Source organism: Leucopleurus acutus (genome assembly GCF_964270905.1).
Source record: "Leucopleurus acutus genome assembly, chromosome: 9".
NCBI classification, from domain to species: Eukaryota; Metazoa; Chordata; class Mammalia; order Artiodactyla; family Delphinidae; genus Leucopleurus; species Leucopleurus acutus.
This window is the reverse complement of record NC_139144.1, coordinates 37,672,145-37,697,396: the sequence shown is the minus strand read 5'-3', so window position 1 is coordinate 37,697,396 and position 25,252 is coordinate 37,672,145. Positions and strand designations below refer to the sequence as shown.

General features: G+C 37.8%; 2 protein-coding genes across 2 annotated transcripts in view; one reads left to right on the top strand and one right to left on the bottom strand.

The window, feature by feature from the left end:
* Positions 1-25,252, top strand: part of HDAC9 (histone deacetylase 9) — a gene marked incomplete at its 3' end in the record, with an annotated part of 936,726 nt that overhangs the window by 761,700 nt on the left and 149,774 nt on the right. The gene's annotated exons all lie outside the window — the stretch shown is intronic.
* On the bottom strand, positions 12,012-12,902 carry LOC309966464 (dihydrofolate reductase-like). Its single transcript, XM_082846546.1, is given in 3 exon segments — positions 12,012-12,169; positions 12,171-12,325; positions 12,328-12,902. Coding segments are annotated over 3 exon segments (579 nt in total). The 5' UTR covers positions 12,629-12,902; the 3' UTR covers positions 12,012-12,046.

The window sequence follows — 25,252 nt, the reverse complement described above, 5'->3', positions numbered from 1 at the left end:
TTCTATTATTTAGGTCAAATCACAACATAATTTCTAAGAGCTACATAATATTATTTAATCACTTCCCTAATGATGGACATTTAGCCCATTTTCAGTTTCTCATTTTTTTAAATATTGATCAGACTTAAGTTTGTCTTCATTAAATCTGACCCTTTCCTTAAAGAAAAAATTGTAGAAGTTGAGTTATGAGTTAACAGATATAATTTTTTAAGTTTCTTGATACAGACTGCCCAATTGATTTCCAGAAGAGATTTTAAAAATTTATAACCCCATCAGTAACACATGCAAGTCCCAATTTCAACTCACCTTTACCAATATAAAATATTCGTGTTTTTAAAAACTACTTTACCAACTGATAAGCAGGAAATGGCATATTTTTTGTTAATTTACGTTTCTCTGATTACTAATTAAGGTGGATACTTTTTCAAATATTTAATGGCCATTCATATGAATTCATTCCATGTCAATTCTGAATAGTAGTTTTAAAGAACTGTTCGCATTTTTAAGAATATTTAGTTGAATACATAAATTCTTATGAATGGTTGCTTTAAATTTTTCAAATGAGAACAATTTTATTTTGTATTTCATCTTAACTATGCTATATATTTTGTTCCAGTTTTACTAGGACTGTGTGCTGTAATGCCAGTTATTTTTTTGTTGTTTTTTTTTTGTTGTTGTTGTTGTTGTTTTTGTTCGTTTTGTTTTTGTGCAGTACACGGGCCTCTCACTGTTGTGGCCTCTCCCGTTGCGGAGCACAGGCTCTGGACGCGCACACTCAGCGGCCATGGCTCACGGGCCCAGCCGCTCCGCGGCATGTGGGATCTTCCCGGACCAGGGCACAAACCCGTGTCCCCTGTATCGGCAGGCGGGCTCTCAACCACTGCACCACCAGGGAAGCCCTCTTGTTGTTGTTTTTAACTGAAATCCCTTCTTAGGAATAACTCTTAAAATTGCTCCTTGCTATCCATCCCCACTGCCACTACCTTGGCTGAGGCTTTTATTATTTTCCCTGCCACCTGTCTCATTGCAGTCTGGTCTTTTCTCGCCATTACTGTCTTTCCCTAAAGCAAGGGTAGCATGCCGTTTCCCACTTTAATGATCTCTGCTCTATCACTGTTGTCACACCATAAAGCCTATATTCCTCAAAAGTAAATAACAGTCTGATTATTCACAGTCTGGTCCTACATTCTTCTCCTACCTCTCAGCCTTATCTTTTCCTTTCTCTCTTTGATTCTTCCAATCCAGTTTTCAACTCTTCACCCCCATGCCAGTCATGATTCAACTCCACTGAAATTTTACCATTTTCTCTACGTCATGGCCTCTGTAATACCATGACTTACACATGCTGTTCCCTTTGGATATATTTTCTTCAAATGGATAACTGCTTTTCTTCCTTTGAACTTGTATTTTTTATACTGTGAGTTGCAGCTCATTACAAGGTTATAAAGTCAATTTAGTGGGTCAAGACTGGCATTCTGGGAATGGAATGGAATATAGTAGAAAACGTAAGAGTGTAAGTATTATTTTATGAAACTTATGTTTTAGCTGTGTGTGTGTATTGGTTTACAAAGTGAAATGTGTTTTTTGCTGTTGGTTGTTTTTTGAGGATTTTGAAATCTACTGAGCCACTGTTTAAGCACCCAGCTCATATTATTTTATCTATAAAGCCTTTCCTCTATTCCCAAGGGACAATTAATAACTTCCTTTTCTTTATCTACATACATAGCTATGTTTTTTAGAGTACTTATCATTTTGAATGGGAGAAAAAAATCTTTATCTGTATAAAAGAACTTATCACTTTGAACTGGGGGAAATTTGTTTACAGATCTGTTTCACACGTGCCACGTGAGCTTCTTAAGTATAAGAACCTGTCTTAGTAGTATGGAATACAGCCCTTTGCAAAGAGATTCAGTGTAGATCTTCAATGAATGCTTGGCCAGATAAATGAATGAATGAACAAATGAACAAATTGATGCATAGACGACCTTGGCAGAGTTCGCTTCAGCTTCGTTTTCAAATGGGAATGTGACATGTAAAACCAGTTTGAAATATTTTTAGATATCTGCTACTTGGGAAGATTTTTTAAAGTAAATTAAATCTTTTTTGATATGAGGGTGCAGAATTGCTGTACAGATGACTGTAGAGGATTATTTGGTTGTAAGACAAATATACATGCACAAAAGAAGATTAGTCTTCAAGCTTTTTATCCATTGGAATCTGGGGTTCTGCCAGGTATTCAGCAGCTCCTTCAGTATGTCTCTTTATCCCTATAGTAGCATCCATGAGCCACCATAAGAACCAGTTTTTTAAAAAAAATTAAAAGAATCAGTCAGATAGCTAGCTATTTGTGTATACGGAGCCAGACGTCTGGTTATTTGGGAAAGTGGATGATCAGATATTTTTTCACTTCTTATATGGAATTTTTGAGTGTACTTACAGATTGCTTTCTACTAACTCAAATGACAATCCATAGTTTAACTCATCAGTGATATACCTTTGTCATAACTAATAAAACAGTAAATGTCAATTAATCTCTCAGACCACCATGGAAAGCCCATACTTACTGATGGAATGAACATTGTGGTTGGATGTGCCTGGAAATAAGTTGCTGCTGATTAAATGTTCACAGCCAGCCTTGGTTCTACCGTCTCCTGTAAACTGGGGCGTGGCCTACCTGCTTTACTTCTAATTCACAGAAACATTGAAGTGATTAGTTTGATACACGTGATATGCCTTTATCTCCTCATAGAATCATAGCATTTAGAAACATTAATTTTTCATCCAATAATGAAGTTAAAAGGAGTGAAATTGTCAAGTTCCTGAGAATATGGTCCTTGGAATCAGACAGATCTTGGTTTGAACCCCAATTCATGCTGTTACCTGCTCAGTCACCTTGGATAAAACTTTTTTAACTTCACTGAGCTTCCACTATCTATAAAATGAGGAATCAAAATACATAATTTCAGATATGTTGTAGGCATTATAGCATTAGATAATGTATAAACTAACTCCATGCCTGGCATATGGTACATTGTCAAAATGGCTGATAATTTTATCGTTGTTGCTAGAAGTAAAGAGTTAGCTTGCCTCCAACATAAATGAACTATTTCTTTATCTTTGGGGTAAATCCTACCTTCCTGTCATTTTAGATATGAATAAAATTAGAACTCCTTGATCTTGGACTGGTCTCCTGACTGAGGAGATAATGACTTGCACTTCAGAGCTCCATTCAGCTCCCAGGTCCTTCCTTCTCAGTCTCTTTCTGGCTGTGCCTCAGGGATTTAAATTACTAAATGAACTTGCCTTTTGTCTTGTTCATCTCGTAGTGTTACGCAATTAAAAGAAAAAATCTTGACGATGCTGCTTCCCTCAGAAAGGCCACATCAAAAGGTAGAGTTCACCAAAAATAATACACACTTTTTCCGAAGACACAAACAGTTCCTTGAAAAGGATGTCATGCTGTAATTTGTTTTGTGAATTCTGCAAACCACAGAACATTTAGTTACAGTAATGTTTGACCTTTCTTTTTCTTTCTTTTTATGCCTACAAAGCTCTATCTTCTCTTTTTTTTTTTTTTTTTTGTGGTACGCGGGCCTCTCCTCTCACTGTTGTGGCCTCTCCCGTTGCGGAGCACAGGCTCCGGACACGCAGGCTCAGCGGCCATGGCTCACAGGCCCAACCGCTCTGCGGCATGTGGGGTCTTCCCAGACCGGGGCATGAACCCGTGTCCCCTGCATCGGCAGGCGGACTCTCAACCACTGCGCCACCAGGGAAGCCCTATCTTCTCTTCTTTTGAGAAGAAATGTAAAGGCTAAAATTCTCTTCAAAGTGCGTGTGGTGTGCGTGTGTCTGTGTGTGTGTGTGTGTGTGTGTGTGTGTGTGTGTATTCTCAATTGGATTTTATTATAATACTGAGTTTAATGTCTAGTCAGGGTGCTTTGGCTTTATGTAATAATATTTTATGGAATGCAATCACTTGTGCAAAGACCAAAGAGAGGCTCATTTAAAACTTTACAAAAAAGAATATTCTGTGCTCATAGGGTGACGGGAAATGCAACATGTATACTAAACCCCACATTGCACCCCACTGAAAGCAGAGAAATCCCTATGACTGATTTGATGGTAGTAAAATCTCTTTAGGGATTTTTTTGGTTAAAGAAAGTAATAGCAAGAAATGGGCACATAATTAAGTTTCCAAAGTGCACGTGTCACGAGCATCTCATTGTCCCTCTGGAGGGGAAATTTACTATTGACTTAGGTAGACATTTTTCCTGCTATGAGCCCATTTAAAATAAAAAATCAGCATTTCCAAATTCTGTAAACAATTCTCTGCTATTTGAGTTATAAGAACATTTTACTGTCATTTGTGTTCTATTTTCATTATGGCAATATTTTACAACCACCAGGTTGCTATAGAAATGAAAATAAACAAAGGTTTGGAAAGATACATGTTGCAGGGGCTTGTTCTGCCTCCCTTGCCTGCGTATGTGGACTGTGTTCTCTCTGAATGGACTTCCTTCCTCAGTTATTCAGTTGGTCTGTACCTAAGGAACAAAGGTGAAAAATTTGTGTTCCAATATGTTTTTCCAAATTCTTTTTAAATTATTTTCTTGTCTTTTAAGAATAAATCGGTCTAAAAAAGACAGACAGATTAGAAAAAGGAAAGAAAAGAAAGAAGGAAGAGAGGAAAGAAGGGAGGAGGGGAGGAAGAAAGGAGGGGAGAGAGTAAAGGAGTAATAAGGTAGGCAGATGTGAGAGAGAGTGTAAAGTCTGCTGTGGAATTAGCATCTTTGTAGGTGCCCACTTAACCATAAGGAAAGACCACATTCTACTTGTATAGCCACAGACAGTTTTGAAGGGATTCATGAAGGAATCAGTTATTGCAGTGCATTACCCTAGGGAAGATCCTAGTTCTTTCTATTTGGGCTCAGCATTGGTTACCTGCGGGTGGGTACTTTGTTAATTGGAGAGTGGCACAGCAACTGTTCCTTTCCAGCCCTAGCTTTTACAAATTAGGAAGAACTGATTTACCAATACTTATAAAACTAAAGACATAAGACCATCTGTAAGTTACTGGACCCACATTTGGCATCATAATAAAATATTTCTTGAAAACCACTGTTGCAAAATTATAGCCACATTTTGGCATATTAAAATACATGGTATTTATATACTTTCATAAAATAATGACTAGAAAGGGACACATATAAACATATATACATTTCTTTCTATATTTCAAAGCAAAAGAATGTTCATTTTAATAAAATTTAAATATTAACTCTTAAATGACATCTAAAAACTCCAAACCAATTATGTCTCCTAATTCTGGTTTGTTAATTTTTCTAAACCAAATTTCAATATAGAGTTCAACAAAAGCAAATCTCTTAATTCTATTACCACTGTGTTTTTATATGGTAATTAGATAAGAATCACTTTATCCATTTTGATAGACTAGCAATCTTATAATTTTTCCCAGCTTGCTATACTTGAGTATGGGATTTTTGCCTGGGAAGCTAGCATCTCTCCACATTCAGAGAAATACCAAATATAATGGTATAAATATAATAACATGACACTCATTGACAGTGTCCCAAACCAGGAAGAGCTACCATTGAGAAGGATATTTCTCTGAACTCTCAGCTCAGAGAAACATTGAGTAATATCTCTGAATTACTCAGAACTATTACTGGTTCTATGACACATCTTAAGCAAGGAAAGTCCCTTAGTCCCTTAAAATACTCTTTTTTTTAACAGAATTCTAAAGTTAACATTGACATTTTAATGTACTAAAGCAATATAAACTTACTAAATGTCACATTTAAAACTGTAATTAAATGAATTAACTTTATGGACTAGGGATATATATATATAATTAGATATTATATACATATATGTGTATATATACACACACATATATATTTAGTTTGAATATATATACTTATATTTTCCTAGTTAGAATATATTGTGTGGTATTCTGATATACACACACATTTAAATGAAGTAATATAATAAGATTTAGACCTATTACGCTAACTTTTGAAATGTGCTGTTTTTAAATAGTTCCCTTATTCTCATCAAGGATTCAGTCTTTTAAAAACACAGCATACTGTAATTAACATCTTATTGTAGCAAAATAATAGTATAAACTCATTAGATGGCATATTTAGAACTCTAATCTCTTTAAAAGTACTACTTTTACAAAATCTAAAAAATTCCGCTCTAGGAATTTAGCTCATAAATACTTTGTTCTTGCTGTGAAGTAGTTTGCTCTCGACTGTAGAGTCCAGAGTCATCAAAGGAAAGACACACCTCAGAGTTGACCTGAAAAGATAAGGGCAGATAGGTTGATATGTAGCAAAGATTTTGATCGGAAACGACGTTGAGCTTGAGAAAATGGTTTTTCTTTTCTTTTTTTTTTTCAGTTTTATTGAGATACAATTGACATGCAACATTGTATAAATTTAAGGTGTATAGCATAATGTTTTGATATATGTATAAATTGCAAAATGATCACCACAATAAGATTAGTTCACATCCATCACCTCACATAGTTACAATTTTTCCCCCTTGTGATGTGAACCTTTGAGATCTATTCTCTTAGCAGCTATTAAATATTCAATACAGTATAGTCACCATGCTGTACATTATATCCTCAGAACTTATTTATCTTATAACTAGAAGTTTATACCTTTGGACCACCTTCACCCAAATACCTCACCCCCGCTCCCCCAACCCAGGCAATGGTTTTTCTTATCAAATGCAAGAGAAAGAGAATAAGAAGGGGAAAAAGCATCACTTTGCTGTAGTACCTCTGAGACATAACAAATCATGTGAGAGCTGCATTTGACTTTAGAGACCATTTAAGTGAATCTCCTCTCCCTGCCCACCCCTCCCCCCGCCCGTGTCATTTTACAGTTGAGGAAAATAATAGTTGAAGAAAGTTTACTAAGGTCATACAGTTAAGAGCAGTGCCAAGAATAGAAACTGGATGTCTTGAGTTGGAGTCTTTCTGTGCACTACAGTTGAAGCCGAAGAATTCAATTTCAAGATGGCAGGCAGTAGAAAACATTGCAGAGTTTGGTCCCCTTCTTGGAAGGCTTTTGGAGAAACCTCATTTCAATATCTATTTGTGAAATGTACAGAAACTTCAGGAAGAATGAGAGACCAAGAAAACCTGAGCTGAAAGCACAAAAAAATCACAGGAACTATCATTTGACATTTCATTTAACACCTATTTATTGAATATCTAACACATGCTAGGCACTCTTCTATGTCCCTGGGGTACATCTGTGAACAAAGAGGCAAACAGTTTCTTCCCTTGGGGAGCTTGTGTCTAGTAGAGAGAATTAGACAATAAAATAAACAATAAACATAATAAGTAACTCATGTATCACTTTAGAAGATAATAAGTGTTATGGGGGGAAAAAACAGAATAAAAGAGTTAGGAGTGACAGAGCTGGGGAATGTCTTAATGAGAAAATTATATATGAGCAAAGATTTGATTGAGGTGGGCGAGTTAGTCATCTGGGGAAAGAGCACTCCAGGCAGAGGCAAGAGCTGTTGTTAACCCCGATGGCTGGAATGCGTCTAGCATATTTGTGAATAGAGTTCTGGCAGAGAGTGGTAAGAGATGGGCTCAGAGAGAGGCTAGTCAGCTTCCTTGTGCAGAGACGTAGGTCATTTAAAAATACTTTTACCCTGAGAAATATGATGAGGACCTAATTAAGTATGTCAACCTGGCTACTGTGTTGAAAGAGTAGAGAGTGGGTTGGGGGACGTGGAGGTAATAGGGTACCTCTTAGGAGGCTGTAGCTGTAATCCAGGTAAGAAATGTAGACCTAGGCCAGGGTAATGATAATGGAGGTGTTCAGATGTGGTAAATTTCTGAATAGTTTGAAAGTGTAGACAACAGGATGTCCTGATGGGTTGGACATGGGTCTGAAAGAGAAAGGGAGCTGCCAAAGATGGAAAACCGAATCAATAAAGAAAAAGGAAGATGGTGCAAGAGAGAAAGGAACAAAGTGTGTGTGTGTGTGTGTGTGTGTGTTGACTGTGTGAGGAGATGGAGGGTGAAGGTTAAGGAAGAAGAGCAGGGCTTACTCTGGTTGGTGCTGGTGGAGAACACCAGTTATACTTGGTGTGTTTAGAGCTCCCAGCACTGACCCTCTTCCACAAATGCCCATGATAATCCCTTCCTTTGGTGCCTTCCCAGAAGGGCACTGGTCCAGTGGTGAGTGAGGTGCTGGGGGCCATCCTGAAGCGCAGCAACCACAACCGCTGCCGGGGATCTCTTTAGCAGCTGCTCTTTGATGTGCTGCCTTCACCACTTCTCCAAGCGTGAACTGTCATGAGGCGTTTTCCGTGGGAGCATCCTTCTACTGCACTTTGTACACAGACATGTACAGATGGATGAAAAAGCATGTATGCTCTAATGTGCATTTTAATTTTGTAAGAAAAATCTAAAAAGAAGTCCTTGTAGCATTTGAAAATGTTTGATTTTACAATCTGATGCTTTTAAGCAATGACCTACAATTAAACTATAAAGAAAAATGTAGGCTTGGATTTTCACCTATAATTCATATTTGCATGATTATAATGTGCCATTATAAATTATACAGGGAATCAGAATCTGCCACCTCAGAGGTCAAAAAGACCTCATCATTCTAAAGGACACTTTTAAATACTTTGCTTAATTGATGAGGACAGAAATAATATAAACCGGATCATGTCACCGTCCTGCTCAAAACTTTCCAGTTTCCCTTCTCATTCAAAACGAAATCCAAAGCCCTTAAAATGGCCTATAAGGCCCTACACAAACTAGCTTTATGTCACTTTTCTGGCCTCACTTCCAGCCATCTTTCCTTTTATTCACTTTGTGTCAGTCACAGTGACCTCCTTATGCCGACTTGAAGACACTGAAGATCCTCCCACTTCAGGTCCTGTGCACCCACTATTCCCACAGGGCAGTACTCTTCCCCCAGGATTCGCTTGCCCTTCTTCCTCACTTCATACAGTGCAGTGCTCTGTTCACTGTCCCCACCTGAGACCATCCTTCACTGTATACCCACATCTAAATGTGCACCACCTCCCATGACTTTGTCTATGTTATTTTCCCTCTTAGTCCTTACTACACACTTGCTTATCTATTATCTGTACACTTTCTTCTCCATTAGCATGCAAATTCCTTGAAGGCAAGAGAGCAGAGACTTTGCTCTTAACCCTAGCCTTGCAACAGTGCCTGGCACATTGCAGGTGGTTGGTTAAGATTTGTTGAGTGAGGAAAGTGAATGGGATGACCTTCGTCATGCTTTTATACTGTGGTCTACTCCAGTTCTGGAAATACTGGACACCACCCTCCCTCAGCCCCTGGTTTCCTCAACATCAGGCTCTTCTGGTTCTGTTGCAGACATGTAGGGCCTGGGATCTGGGATACACACTCCTCTGCTACCTCTACCGTATATACTCCACATGCTCCAGAAATATCAGACTATTTTCACAAGCCTCCATGTCCTTTCAGATGTCCGTGCCTTTGTGCTTTTGCTAATCCATCTGCCTGAACTGTCCTCCCTAAGTTTTCTTCCTGGCAACCTCTTACACTGGTGTCCGAATTCACTTTTCATGTCCCTTCTTTGGGTGAACTTTCTTCGTGCTGCGTTCCTCCCTGTTGGCTACCCACTCCCTTATGTCTCTTGGTACATTGTGCCTGAATTCGTAGCGCGCTATACTGCAAAGACATGTTTCCCCTCTGCATTTCCTCCTAAGTTATGAACTCCTTGAGAGCAGAGCTTCAACTTATTCATATATATGAATCTGGGCACAAACCCAGGGCCTCTCACATAATAGGGGCTCAATAAATGACTTCTGAATGAATATAAAAATATTGTTGAGTAACTCTATACGGTAAAATGCTTTGAAAGGCTTTAAATTTTGAGTTGAAGGCTGTGGAACCGAGTTTTTTGTTTTCCTTAAAGCCACAGCAAAGCATGCTCCCCTGCACAGAGCATGCTGAAGGAGTGGGTAGCATAGCACACTGCTGACTCAGCACATGCCAAGGTGAGTCTTGGGAAATCACTAGTGGAGTTCTGTTTAGTCACAGCACATGACTCAGCGTCAGTGCCACCAGTTCTTTGGCCATTGACTAGAGATGAAATAAATCCAGAGATCTGATTCTAGCTGAGGAGGTTTTGAATTAGAATCACATTTCATGGAAAGAAATCCAGAATGGGATTCTTTTCTCCTTACTGTGTTTAGTGTCTAATCACATGATCTGTGTCTCCTTTTATTAGTAGTAGTAGTAGTAGTAGTATTCTTGTCTCCATTTATTTTTATAAGCTCAATGTACTCTCTCTAGCATGAGTCTTACCTGGGGAGAGGACATGCAGTAACAGAGAAGGAAAGTTGCTTCCAAGGAGAGCATGACAATCTCCAGTGATCAGGTGAAGATGAGAAAGCATAGATGCCATTTTATTGCTTCAGTCATTTGTTTTCTTTTTTTTTTAACATCTTTATTAGAGTATAATTGCTTTACCATGGTGTGTTAGTTTCTGCTTTATAACAAAGTGAATCAGCTATACATATACCTATATCCCCATATCTCCTCCCTCTTTTTTTTTCATACACACACACTGTATTTTATTTTTACAAGAGATAGACTGACGCCAAGCATTGTAAATGGATGACCACAACAAAAGCAACAATGATTGCAATTACCAAACATGAAACACTCTCATACTATGTCATAATATTGACATTCAGTCCAGTAATCCTCCACTGGAACAGCTCCTTTACTTTGCAGTGAAAATTGATTTGTATATTTTTTGCCTCTGAGTCCTTGTGGGATTTTTTTTTTTTTTGCAGCATGCTTTTTCCCACACATGAACATTTATTAAACATTTTGAGTATTATACACAATTTGCTTCTTTAATTTAGCAATTTTTGGCATTTTCCTGTCAGTACTTCATTCTTTTTAACTGTTGCAGATGTTACATTTTATAGACATATTGGTTATTTCTTATTAATCAACATTTGGGCTGTTTCTAAGTTTGAAAAAAAAAGTTGCAACAAATACTCTTGGGTCCATATCTTTGTTCAGGATTAATTTATAGAAGTGGAAGTTCTGGGTCCGAACCCAGAATATTTTGAATTTTAATTGATATTGCTAACTTATACTCTAAAAAGGTTGTACCAATTTATAAGGCAGAAAATGCTATTTTTTTGGATACTTAATCTAAATCTTTGCTAACATGATGGGTAAAACATGTTTTAATTTTCATTTTTTAATTCTGTGAAGTTTAGTTTTTAACTTACTAATTTTGGTTTCTAGCAATATTCATTCTCAATATATTACCTCTTTGAATTTTTAATTTTAGCCATTATGTTTGATATTAGATTATTCTTTTTTGTAAAGAGCAGCCAATTCTTGTTCTGTCATTGTAACATCCCATGCAATCTCAATGAAGATCAGGAACAAAGTTTCTTAAGGTCTCAAACCTTCTCCTTTAACCACCGAAAAGGTAGTCTCGTACCTGCCTCTTTACTATGCCTGTGGAATATCCTGGATTTTTCAACTTACTGACTCCTGGTCTGAGTGAAGAGAATTTTTTTCAGAAGTGTGATATAAAGTAATTCCCAGTCCCTCTTTTGATCTAATTTAAATAACCGAATGCTAGCTCTTCTGTTTATAATCCATTTCTGACCTTTGTACCCATCTGCCTAGCTCCTAGCACTATAGGCTCTGGTTTCAACTCATGCTACCAGGGCACTCTCCCACTTTGGGCTGTCTTGGTAGATATTCTACCCTAGGCAAGTGCTGGTCACCTATTCTTGACTCTTGATGGGCATTCAGGAAGTTACAGCAAGAAATGTTTCTGATGGTATGTTCAGATGGTATCTGATACAGTCTAGTTAAGATTAATGGGGAATAAAAGTACTTTGCTTAGAAATAATTATCCATAGATATAAAGTCAACAAAAGTCTCTACAACAAAAAATACATAATTTTTCTGGGGGAGGAGGAGGCTTGAAATAGATCAGAAAACACTTTCACATTAATTGTTCTTTTCATATACTTCAAATTTGTACTTAATGCCTTTCTCCTCCTGGACATCAGAAGGAACCCCTGGATATTCTGGGATAAGTTTATATTTTTCCAAATCAATTTCTGGAAAAAAATGTGTCACTTTCAAATTCCTGCATGATCCTTGTCACAAATAGTCTAAGATGGCCTGGCTTGCTCCTGGCTTCCTTATAAACAGAACTGCCTCCCACTGTCCAGACCATGTCCACTGTATTTGTTAATTCTGGTTGCTCAGTAAGTTTTAAGCACCATCCAGACTTTTGGCAAGAAAATGAGCTCCCTGTGGAGGTTCCTTGAGTTCTCTACTGAGAACTATATTAATTCTGTCCTTTAATGGTCGATTCTTCTCTAGAATGGAGAACCAAGTTTTCCTACCCATAATCACCAAATTCTGTTTACCTTCTACTGAAGAGGTTGTGGTCATTCTTTGGAAATACCTGTATTCATTCCTGAGCAGGGGCCAGGGCAGGTCCCCGTTCTTGCCGATGCCCATGTTCTGGGACACAGTGACGATGCAGTTTAGCGGACAAACCATGATACCGGCAGAAAACATTTCCCGGATTTTTTTTTTTTTAATTCAAACAGAAAGTCACAAGAATTATAATCATCCTCATCAGTTCATTCAGTCCCATGTAATTAATGTTTTTTTCATCTTGATCTTTTGTTAGCACTTTTATGAGTTCATCAGTTTTCCATTAGAGTTAGGAAAATGCTTATTCATTCAGTTCAGCAGTATAGTCAGTTACCAGAAACCTGTACTTGTCAGAGTCTTTTCCTTGAATTCCTTGAAGATGAAACCCTGTTATAGGAGCATATTTGCAAAAGCATCACAGTACACCCAGAACTGTCTGTAAATGACAAAAGACTTAAAAATGACCACGGTTAAAGATTTGATGAAAGCTCATAATAATGCAGTTGACAAAGAAATTTAGTTATTTCTGAGATATACATTTTAAAGTAATAACTAGAATTATGACATAACATTATACCTGAAAATATAAGATTTTTAGAAATTTCATGTAATGTCTGAAACATTTATATTAACATATTTCCATACAAATAACCCAAAGAAAGTTTAGCATTAGTTGTTTCTTTTGTTTTTTTTTATACTGCAGGTTCTTATTAGTCATCCATTTTATACACATCAGTGTACACATGTCAATCCCAATCGCCCAATTCATCACACCAGCATCCCCACCACACCACGACTTTCCCCCTTGGTGTCCATATGTTTGTTCTCTACATCTGTGCCTCAACTTCTGCCCTGCAAACTGGTTCATCTGTACCATTTTCTAGGTTCCACATACATGCGTTAATATACGATGTTTGTTTTTCTCTTTCTGACTTACTTCACTCTGTATGCCAGTCTCTAGATCCATGCACGTCTCAACAAATGACTCAATTTCGTTCCTTTTTATGGCCGAGTAATATTCCGTTGTATATATGTACCAAAACTTCTTTATCTGTTCGTCTGTCGATGGGCATTTAGGTGGCTTCCATGACCTGGCTATTGTAAATAGTGCTGCAGTGAACATTGGGATGCATGTGTCTTTTTGAATTACGGTTTTCTCTGGGTATATGCCCAGTAGTGGGATTGCTGGATCATATGGTAATTCTATTTTTAATTTTTTAAGGACCCTCCATACTGTTCTCCATAGTGGCTGTATCAATTTACATTCCCACCAACAGTGCAAGAGGGTTCCCTTTTCTCCACAACATCTCCAGCATTTGTTGTTTGTAGATTTTCTGTTGATGCCCATTCTGATTGGTGTGAGGTGATACCTCATTGTACTTTTGATTTGCATTTCTCTAATAATTAGTGATGTTGAGCAGCTTTTCACGTGCTTCTTGGCCATCTGTATGTCTTCTTTGGAGAAATGTCTAATTAGGTCTTCTGCCCATTTGTGGATTGAGTTGTTTGTTTCTTTAATATTGAGCTGCATGAGCTGTTTCTATATTTAGGAGATTAATCCTTTGCCATTGATTCATTTGCAAATATTTTCTCCCATTCTGAGGGTTGTCTTTTCGTCTTGTTTATGGTTTCCTTTGCTGTGCAAAAGCTTTGAAGTTTCATTAGGTCCCATTTGTTTATTTTTGTTTTTATTTCCATTACTCTAGGAGGTGGATCACAAAAGATCTTGCTATGATTTATGTCAAACAGTGTTCTTCCTATGTTTTCCTCTAAGAGTTTTATAGTGTCCAGTCTTACATTTAGGTCTCAAATCCATTTTGAGTTTATTTTTGTGTATGATGTTAGGGAGTGTTCACATTTCATTCTTTTACATGTAGCTGTCCAGTTTTCCTAGCACCACTTATAGAAGGGACTGTCTTTTCTCCATTGTATATCCTTGCCTCCTTTGTCATAGATTAGTTGACCATAGGTGCGTGGGTTTATCTCTGGGCTTTCTATCTTGTTCCATTGATCTATGTTTCTGTTTTTGTGCCAGTACCATATTGTCTTGATTACTGTAGCTTTGTAGTATAGTCTGAAGTCAGTGAGTCTGATTCCTCCAGCTCTGTTTTTTTCCCTCAAGACTACTTTGGCTATTTGGGGTCTTTTGTGTCTCCATACAAATTTTAAGATGATTTGTTCTAGTTCCATAAAAAATGCCATTGGTAATTTGATAGGGATTGCATCGAATCTGTAGATTGCTTTGGGTAGTATAGTCATTTTCACAATATTGATTCTTCCAATCCAAGAACATGGTATATCTCTCCATCTATTGGTATCACCTTTAATTTCTTTCATCAGTGTCTTATAGTTTTCTGCATACAGGTCTTTTGTCTCCCTAGGTAGGTTTATTCCTAGGTATTTTATTCTTTTTGTTGCAGTGGTAAATGGGAGTGGTTCCATAATTTCTCTTTCAGATTTTTCATCATCAGTGTAATAGGAATGCAAGAGATTTCTGTGCATTAATTTTGTATCCTGCAGCATTACCAAATTCATTGATTAGCTCTAGTAGTTTTCTGGTGGCATTTTTAGGATTCTCTATGTATAGTATCATGTCATCTGCAAACAGTGACAGTTTTACTTGTTCTTTTCCAATTTGTATTCCTTTTATTTCTTTTTCTTCTGTGATTGCCGTGACTAGGACTTCCAAAACTATGTTGAATAATAGTGGTGAGAGTGGACATCCTTGTCTCATTCCTGATCTTAGAGGAAATGCTTTCACTTTTTCACCATTGAGAATGATGTTTGCTCTGGGTTTGTCGTATGCGGCCTTTATTATGTTGAGTTAGGGTCCCTCTTTGCCCACTTTCTGGAGAGTTTTTATCATAAATGGGTGTTGAATTTTGTCAAAAGCTTTTTCTGCATCTATTGAGATTATCATATGTTTTTTATTCTTCAGTTTGTTACTATGGTGTATCACATTGATTGATTTGTGTATATTGAAGAATCCTTGCATCCCTGGGATAAATCCCACTTGATCGTGGTGTATGATCCTTTTAATATGTTGTTGGATTCTGTTTGCTAGTATTTTGTTGAGGATTTTTGCATCTATATTTATCAGTGATATTGGTCTGTAATTTTCTTTTTTTGTAGTATCTTTGTCTGGTTTTGGTATCAGGATGATGGTGGCCTCATAGAATGAGTTTGGGAGTGTTCCTTCCTCTGCAATTTTTTGGAAGAGTTTGAGAAGGATGGGTGTTAGCTCTTCTCCAAATGTTTCATAGAATTCACCTGTGAAGCCATCTGGTCCTGGACTTTTGTTTGTTGGAAGATTTTTAATCACAGTTTCAATATCATTACTTTTGAATGGTCTGTTCATATTTTCTGTTTCTTCCTGGTTCAGTTGTGGAAGTTTATACCTTTCTAAGAATTTGTCCATTTCTTCCAGGTTGTCCTTTTTTTTGGCATAGAGTTGCTTGTAGTAGTCTCTTAGGATGCTTTGTATTTCTGCGGTGTCTCTTGTAACTTCTCCTTTTTCATCATCTAATTTCATTTCTAATTTTTATTTGAATCCTCTCCCTCTTTTTCTTGATGAGTCTGGCTAATGGTTTATCAATTTTGTTTATCTTCTCAAAGAATCAGCTTTTAGTTTTATTGATCTTTGCTATCATTTTCTTTTTTCTATTTCATTTATTTCTGCTCTGATTTTTATGATTTCTTTCCTTCTGCTAACTTTGGGTTTGTTTGTTCTTCTTTCTCTAGTTCCTCTAGGTTTAAGGTGAGATTGTTTACTTGAGATTTTTCTTGTTTCTTGAGGTAGGCTTGAACTCCCTCTTAGAACTGCTTTTGCTGCATCCCATAGGTTTTGGATCATTGTGTTTTCATTGTCTTTTGTCTCTAGGTATTTTTTGATTTTCTCTTTGATTTCTTCAGTGACCTCTTGGTTATTTAGTAACACATTGTTTAGCCTCCATGTGTTTCTGTTTTTTATGTTTTTTTCCCTGTAATCCATTTCTAAACTCATAGCGTTGTGGTCAGAAAAGATACTTGATATGATTTTAGTTTTCTTAAATTTAGTGAGGCTTGATTTGTGACCCAAGATGTGGTCTATCCTGGAGAATGTTCCATGCGCACTTAAGAAGAAAGTGTAATCTGCTGTTTTCAGATGGAATGTCCTATAAATATCAATTAAATCTATCTGGTCTATTGTGTCATTTAAAGCTTGTGTTTCCTTATTTATTTTCATTTTGGATGATCTGTCCATTGGTGTAAGTGAGGTGTTAAAGTCCCACACTATTCTTGTGTTACTGTCAATTTCCTCTTTTAGAGCTGTTAGCAGTTGCCTTATGTATTGAGGTGCTCCTATGTGGGGTGCATATATATTTAAAATTGTCATATCTTCTTCTTTATTGATCCCTTGATCATTATGTAGTGTCCTTCCTTGTCTTTTGTAACATTCTTTATTTTAAAGTCTATTTTCTCTGATATGAATATGGCTACTCCAGCTTTCTTTTGATTTCCATTTGCATGGAATATCTTTTTCCATCCCCTCACTTTCAGTCTGAATGTGTCCCTAGGTCTGAGGTGGGTCTCTTATAGACAGCATATATATGGGTCTTGTTTTTGCATCCATTCAGCAAGCCTGTGTCTTTTGGTTGGAGCACTTAATCCATTCACGTTTAAGGTGATTATCGATATATATGTTCCTATGACCATTTTCTTAATTCTTTTGGGTTTGTTTTTGTAGGTCCTTTTCTTCTCTTGTGTTTCCCACTTAGAGAAGTTCCTTTAGCATTCATTTTAGAGCTGGTTTCGTGGTGCTGAATTCTCTTAGCTTTTGCTTGTCTGTAAAGCTTTTGATTTCTCCATCCAAACTGAATGAGATCCTTGCCAGGAAGAGTAATCTTGGTTGTACGTTCTTCCCTTTCTTCACTTTGAGTCTATCATGCCACTCCCTTCTGACTTATAGTGTTTCTGCTGAGAAATCAGCTGTTAACCTTATGGGAGTTCCCTTGTGTGTTATTTGTCATTTTTCCCTTGCTGCTTTCAATAATTTTTCTTTAATTTTTGCCGGTTTGATTATTCTGTGTCTTGGTGTGTTTCTCCTTGGATTTATCCTGTATGGGACTTGCTGCGCTTCCTGGACTTGGTTGGCTATTTCCTTTTCCATGTTAGGGAAGTTTTTGACTATAATCTCTTCAAATATTTTCTCTGGTCCTTTCTCTCTCTCTTCTCCTTCTGAGACCCCTATAATGCAAATATTATTGAATTTAATCTTGTCCCAGAGGTCTCTTAGGCTGTCTTCATTTCTTTTCATTCTTTTTTCTATATTCTGTTCCACAGCACTGAATTCCACCATTCTGTCTTCCAGGTCACTTATCCATTCTTCTGCCTCATTTATTCTGCTGTTGATTCCTTCTAGTGTAGTTTTCATTTCAGTTATTGTGTTGTTCATCTCTGTTTGTTTGTTCTTTAATTCTTCTAAGTCTTTGTTAAACAGTTCTTGCATCTTCTCGATCTTTGCCTCCATTCTTTTTCCGAGGTCCTGGATCCTCTTCACTATCATTATTCTGAATTCTTTTTCTGGAAGATTGCCTATCTCCGCTTCATTTAGTTGTTTTTCTGGGGTTTTATCTTGTTCCTTCACCTGGTATATAGCCCTCTGCCTTTTCATCTTATCTATCATTCTTTGAATGTGGTTTTTGTTCCACAGGCTGCAGGATTGTAGTTCTTCTTGCTTCTGCTGTCTGCCCCCTGGTGGATGAGGCTATGTAAGAGGCTTGATGGGAGGGACTGGTGGTGGGTAGAGCTGGCTATTGCTCTGGTGGGCAGAGCTCAGTAAAACTTTAATCCACTTGACTGTTGATGGGTGGGGCTGGGTTCCCTCCCTGTTGGTTGTTTGGCCTGAGGCAACCCAACACTGGAGCCTTCCTGGGCTCTTTGGTGGGGCTAATGATGGACTCTGGGAGGGCTCACACCAAGGAGTACTTCCCAGAACTTCTGCTGCCTGTGTCCTTGTCCCCACGGTGAGACAGAGCCATTCCCCGCCTCTGCAGGAGACCCTCCAACATTCGCAGGTAGGTCCTGTTCAGTCTCCCCTGGGGTCACTGCTCCTTCCCCTGGGTCCTAATGCACACACTACTTTGTGTGTGCCCTCCAAGAGTGGAGTCTCTGTTCCCCCCAGTCCTGTAGAAGTCCCGCAATCAATTCCCACTAGGCTTCAACGTCTGATTCTCTAGGAATTCTTCCTCCCGTTGCCAGACCCCTGGTTGGGAAGCCTGACATGGGGCTCAGAACCTTCACTCCAGTGGGTGAACTTCTGTGGTATAAGTGTTCGCCAGTCTGTGAGTCACCCACCCACCAGTTACGGGATTTGATTTTACTGTGATTGCGCCTCTCCTACCATCTCATTGTGGCTTCTTTGTCTTTTATGGGGGTATCTTTTTCGTTGAGTTCCAGTGTCTTCCTGTCGATGATTGTCCAGCAGCTAGTTGTGATTGTCCAGTCATTTGTTTTCTAGCAAAGAAATACATGTACAAATCCTCAGTGGGCCCTCTTTATCATTTTCCTATGATATATATACTACTTTGGTCCTATGCCTGTCTATTTCTTTGTTTTACTTCCTTGCTTTGTAGAAGTACATTCCCAAGTGAATTATTCAGAAAGAGTACGTTGAAATTAAACTTCTGAGTCCTTACATGTCTTAAAGTATGTTTAACATACTTTAATCCTAGTATGTAATGGCTAGAAGTAGAATTAAAGATTAAAAATAATTTTCCCAGGCTTCCCTGGTGGCGTGGTGGTTGAGGGTCTGCCTGCTGATGCAGGGGACACGGGTTCGTGCCCCAGTCTGGGAAGATCCCACATGCTGTGGAGCGGCTGGGCCCGTGAGCCATGGCCGCTGAGCCTGCGCATCCGGAACTTGTGATTCGCAACGGGAGAGTCCACAACAGTGAGAGGCCCGTGTACCGCAAAAAATAAAAAATAATTTTCCCTCAGAATGTAAGGACATTCAGTGTTTCTGATTAGGAGTTTAATGCCAATCTCATTCTTCATCTCTTTTTGAGGATAACTTTTTTTTAAGGATCTCTGGGGATTTGAAGTTTCATGAGAATATGTCTAAGTGTGTATATGTTGTTATACGTAGAGTTTGGCAGTGGTTAGAATTATCAAATCTGGAGACTTGAGTCATTCTTCAGTTCCTAAAATTATCTCCTGCTACTAGTTGAAAATTTTCTCCTCTCTCTTTCTCAGCATTCTCACGGACCCTATTATTCGAATACAAGACTTCTATATTGATCATTTATGTCTGTTTTCCCACTTGTCATTATATATTTTATCTGCTTCCTTTTATAAGGGACTACTTCAATTTTTACTTTTTCAGATACCTTACTAATTTATGCAATTGCAGTTTTATCTTTAAGTGCTTCCCTTGTTCTTTAGTTGTTCTTTTTCATAACAGCATATCTGCGTTTTAGATAAAATGTTTTCTTGAATCTCTTTGAGATTATTATTTCTGTTCCTGAACTATCTCTGTTTTGTCCAGAGTTGTTTATGTTTATTTTAAACTTGTTTTTCTTCATAATATTGTGTCTCCTTGTATATGCTGGGATATTCCTAATTTGCCATTGATATTCATGAAAGTAGTAACTGGTATCAGTTTTCCCTGTGGTTGTGTAAATGGGTCAACTGGGAGCTCTGTGTCAGCCACTGCGGGTTAGAGTGTATGGACCGTCAAATCCCACTTAGGGTTAGCATTCCAGAAGATGGCTCATGGTCTCTGTATCTTCCTAAATGACTGTACGTGGGGGACAGTATCCACATTAGAGGGCTTGGCTTTCTCCAGACACATCCTTTTCTTAAGAAAGAATCATCTGAATGTTTTCCCTGGGTTGCTGGCATAGAGGAAAGGTAATTAAGGTGTTGAGCTATAGTCCTGGCCTCCTTAACCAGCTAACATTCTTAAATTTCTTGTTTTCAGTCCTGCCTCTTTTTCCTTCACCATACCTGTTTCTTCAGTGCAGTTCCTTTGGGTAGAGTGTCTCCCATCTCTTCTGTGGTAGCCTTCTTTTTGTTTCATTCTTTTAATATGCACCTTTTCTGGAATTTCCCTTTTCTGGAAGTTTACTTAAAATATCTGTTTGTTGACAACTCTCACATCCTCACTTTTTGTTATACATCTATTCACTTTTTTGGATTCTGATACTTGGTAGCATTTTATTTTAAAATACTATTGGACTTACAGAAAAGGTATAAGAATAGCACAGAGTTCCTGTATGCCCTACACCCAGCTTCCCCTAATGTTAATACTTACATAACCACAGCACAATTATCAAAATTAAGAAATTAATATTTGTATAATACTGTTAGCTAAGCTACAGATTTTATATGGAACCGAAGTTTTCCCATGAATGTCCTTTTTCTGTTCCAGTATCCAATCCAGAGCCTTACGTTGCACTTAGATGTCATGTCTCCTTAGTCTCCTCCAACCTGTAGTAAGTCCTTAGTCTTTCCTGACCATGACTTTTAAAGTGTACTGGTCAGTTTATTTTGTAAATATCCCTCAATTTGGGTTTGTTTGATATTTTCTCATTATTAGGTTTGAGGTTGTATGTTTTTAGCAAGAATACTACAGAACTGATCTGACTATCTTAGGGAGTAGTGAGGTTAATATGTCTTATCACTAGAGATGTAAACCTTGATCACTTTATTACGACAATATCTTGGTCAAGTGCTTATTTTCTATTTCCCCCATTTCTTCTATACTTATTAGTTGAAGTTTTCCTTAGGCAGAGCTGTTTCTTCTTTTCTGTATTTATTCTATTATTTTTTAATCTCTGTAAGGATTCTTAGATACTTACTTGACTCTATGGCTTATAATCCAGTACTATCATTGTTTATTTTTATTTATTTATTTATTTATTTTTTTGCGGTACGCAGGCCTCTCACTGTTGCGGCCTCTCCCGTTGCGGAGCACAGGCTCCAGACGCGCAGGCTCAGCAGCCATGGCTCACGGGCCCAGCCGCTCCGCGGCATGTGAGATCTTCCCGGACCGGGGCACGAACCCGCGTCCCCTGCATCGGCAGGCGGGCTCTCAACCACTGCACCACCAGGGAAGCCCCATTGTTTATTTTGCTCCTCAGATTGTCACAGCTTTGGCCATTGGGAGCTCTTTCACATTGCCTTATATGCCCTACTGACATGCCCCTATCTCTTTGAGCCTTTCATTGTTTTCTGTCACCAGAAGATATTCCAGAAATACTTTGTATTTTCCCTGACACAGGCCTGGAATCAACCACTTCTCCAGGGATCCCTGGATCCTTTTTTGTTGTTGTTTTTAACATTTTTATTGGAGTATAATTGCTTTACAATGGTGTGTTAGTTTCTGCTTTATAACAAAGTGATTCAGTTATACATATACATATACCCCCATATGTCTTCCCTCTTGCATCTCCCTCCCTCCCACCCTCCATATCCCACCCTTCTAGCTGGTCACAAAGCACTAAACCGATCTCTGTATGCTACGCGACTGCTTCGCACTAGCTATCCATTTTACATTTGGTAGTGTATATATGTGCATATATACACTAGAACTCTTTCACTTTGTCCCAGCTTATCCGTCGCCCTCCGCGTGTCCTCAAGTCCATTCTCTAGTAGTTCTGCATCTTTATTCCCATCTTGCCCCTAGGTTCTTCATGACCTTTTTTTTTTTTTTAAGATTCCATATATATGTGTTAGCATACAGTATTTGTTTTTCTCGCTCTGACTTACTTCACTCTGTATGACAAACTCGAGGTCCATCCACCTCACTAGAAATAACTCAATTTCGTTTCTTTTTGTGGCAGAGTAATATTCCATTCTGTATATGTGCCACATCTTCTTTAACCATTCATCTGTTGATGGACATTTAGGTTGCTTCCATTTCCTGGCTATTGTAAATACAGCTGCAATGAACATTGTGGTACGTGACTCTTTTTCAATTATGGTTTTCTCAGGGTATATGCTCAGTAGTGGGATTGCTGGGTCATATGGTAGTTATATATTTAGTTTTTTAAGGTATCTCCATACTGTTCTCCAGGTGGGTGTATCAATTTACATTCCCACCAACAGTGTGTGAGGGTTCCCTTTTCTCCACACCCTCTCCAGCATTTATTGTTTGTAGATTTTTTGATGATGGCCCCTCTGACTGGTGTGAGATGATATCGCATTGTAGTTTTGATCTGCATTTCTCCAATGATTAGTGATATTGAGCATTCTTTCATGTGTTTGTTGGCAATCTGTATACCTTCTTTGGAGAAATGTCTATTTAGGTCTTCTGCCCATTTTTGGATTGGGTTGTTTGTTTTTTTGGTATTGAGCTGCATGAGCTGCTTGTAAATTTTGGAGATTAATCCTTTGTCAGTTGCTTCATTTGCAAATACTTTCTCCCATTCTGAGCATTGTCTTTTCATCTTGTTTATGGTTTCCTTTGCTGTGAAAAAGCTTTTAAGTTTCATTAGGTCCCATTTGTTTATATTTGGTTTTATTTCCATTTCTCTAGGAGGTGGATCAAAAAGGATCTGTGATTTATGTCATAGAGTGTTATGTCTATGTTTTCCTCTAAGAGTTTGACAGTGTCTGGCTTTACATTTAGGTCTTTAATCCATTTTGAGTTTATTTTTCTAGGGAGTGTTCTAATTTCATTCTTTTACATGTAGCTGTCCAGTTTTCCCAGCACCACTTATTGAAGAGGCTGTCTTTTCTCGACTATATATTCTCGCCTCCTTTATCAAAGATAAGGTGACCATATGTGCGTAGGTTTATCTCTGGGCTTCCTATTGATCTATGTTCCTGTTTGATCTATATTTCTGTTTCTGTGCCAGTACAACACTGTCTTGATTACTGTAGCTTTGTAGTATAGTCTGAAGCCCAGGAGCCTGATTCCTCCAGCTCCCTTTTTCTTTCTCAAGACTGCTTTGGCTATTTGGGGTCTTTTGTGTTTCCATACAAATTGTGAAAATTTTTGTTCTAGTTCTGTGAAGAATGCCCGTGTTAGTTTGATAGGGATTGAGTTGAATCTATAGATTGCTTTGGGTAGTATAGTCATTTTCATAATGTTGATTCTTCCAATCCAAGAACATAGTATATCTCTCCATCTGTTTGTATCATCTTTAATTTCTTTCATCAGTGTCTTAATAGTATTCTGCATACAGGTCTTTTGTCTCCTTAGGTAGGTTGATTCCTAGGTATTATTTGTTTTGTTGCAGTGGTAAATGGGAATGTTTTCTTAATTTCACTTTCAGATTTTTCATCATTAGTATATAGGAATTCAAGAGAATTCTGTGGATTAATTTTGTATCCTGCTACTTTACCAAGTTCATTGATTATCTCTAGTAGTTTTCTGGTGGCATCTTTAGGATTCTGTATGTATAGTATTATGTCATCTGCAAACAGTGACAGCTTTACTTCTTCTTTTCCAATTTGGATTCCATTTATTTCTTTTTCTTCTCTGATTGCTGTGGCTAAGCCTTCCAAAACTATGTTGAATAATACTGGTGAGAGTGGGCAACCTTGTCCTGTTCCTGATCTTAGTGGAAATGGTTTCAGTTTTTCACCAGTGAGGGCAATGTTGGCTGTGGGTTTGTCATATATGGCCTTTATTATGTTGAGGAAAGTTCCTTCTATGCCTACTTTCTGGAGGGTTTTTATCATAAATGGGTGTTGAATTTTGTCAAAAGCTTTCTCTGCATCGATTGAGATGATCATATGGTTTTTCTCCTTCAGTTTGTTAATATGGCGTATCACATTGATTGATTTGCGTATATTGAAGAATCCTTGCATTCCTGGGATAAACCCCACCTGATCATATTGTATGATCCTTTTAATGTGCTGTTGGAATCTGTTTGCTAGCATTTTGTTGAGGATTTTTGCATCTGTGTTCATCAGTGATATTGGCCTGTAGTTTTCTTTCTTTGTGACATCTTTGTATGGTTTGGTATCAGGGTGATGGTGGCCTTGTAGAATGAGTTTGGGAGTCTTCCTCCCTCTGCTATATTTTGGAAGAGTTTGAGAAGATTAGTTGTTAGCTCTTCTCTAAATGTTTGATAGAATTCGCCTGTGAAGCCATCTGGTTCTGGGCTTTTGTTTGCTGGAAGATTTTTAATCACAGTTTCAATTTCAGTGTTTGTGATTTGTCTGTTTATATGTTGTATTTCTTCCTTCAGTCTTGGTAGGTTGTGCATTTCTAAGAATTTGTCCATTTCTTCGAGGTTGTCCATTTTTTTGGCATATAGTTGCTTGTAGTAATCTCTCATGATCCTTTGTTTTTTTGCAGTGTCAGTTGTTACTTCCCCTTTTTCATTTCTAATTCTATTGCTTTGAGTCCTCTCCCTCTTTTTCTTGATGAGTCTGGCTAATGGTTTATCAATTTTGTTTATCTTCTCAAAGAACCAACTTTTAGTTTTATTGATCTTTGCTATCATTTCCTTCATTTCTTTTTCATTTATTTCTGATCTGATCTTTATGATTTCATTCCTTTTGCTAACTTTGGGGTTTTCTTGTTCTTCTTTCTCTGATTGCTTTAGATGTAAGCTTAGGTTGTTTATTTGAGATGTTACTTGTTTCTTAAGGTAGGATTGTATTGCTATACACTTCCCTTTTAGAACTGCTTTTGCTGCATCCCGTAAGTTTTGGGTCATCGTGTTTTCATTGTCATTTGTTTTTAGGTATTTTTTTGTTTCCTCTTTGGTTTCTTCAATGATCTCTTCGTTATTAAGTAGTGTATTGTCTAGCCTCCATGTGTTTGTA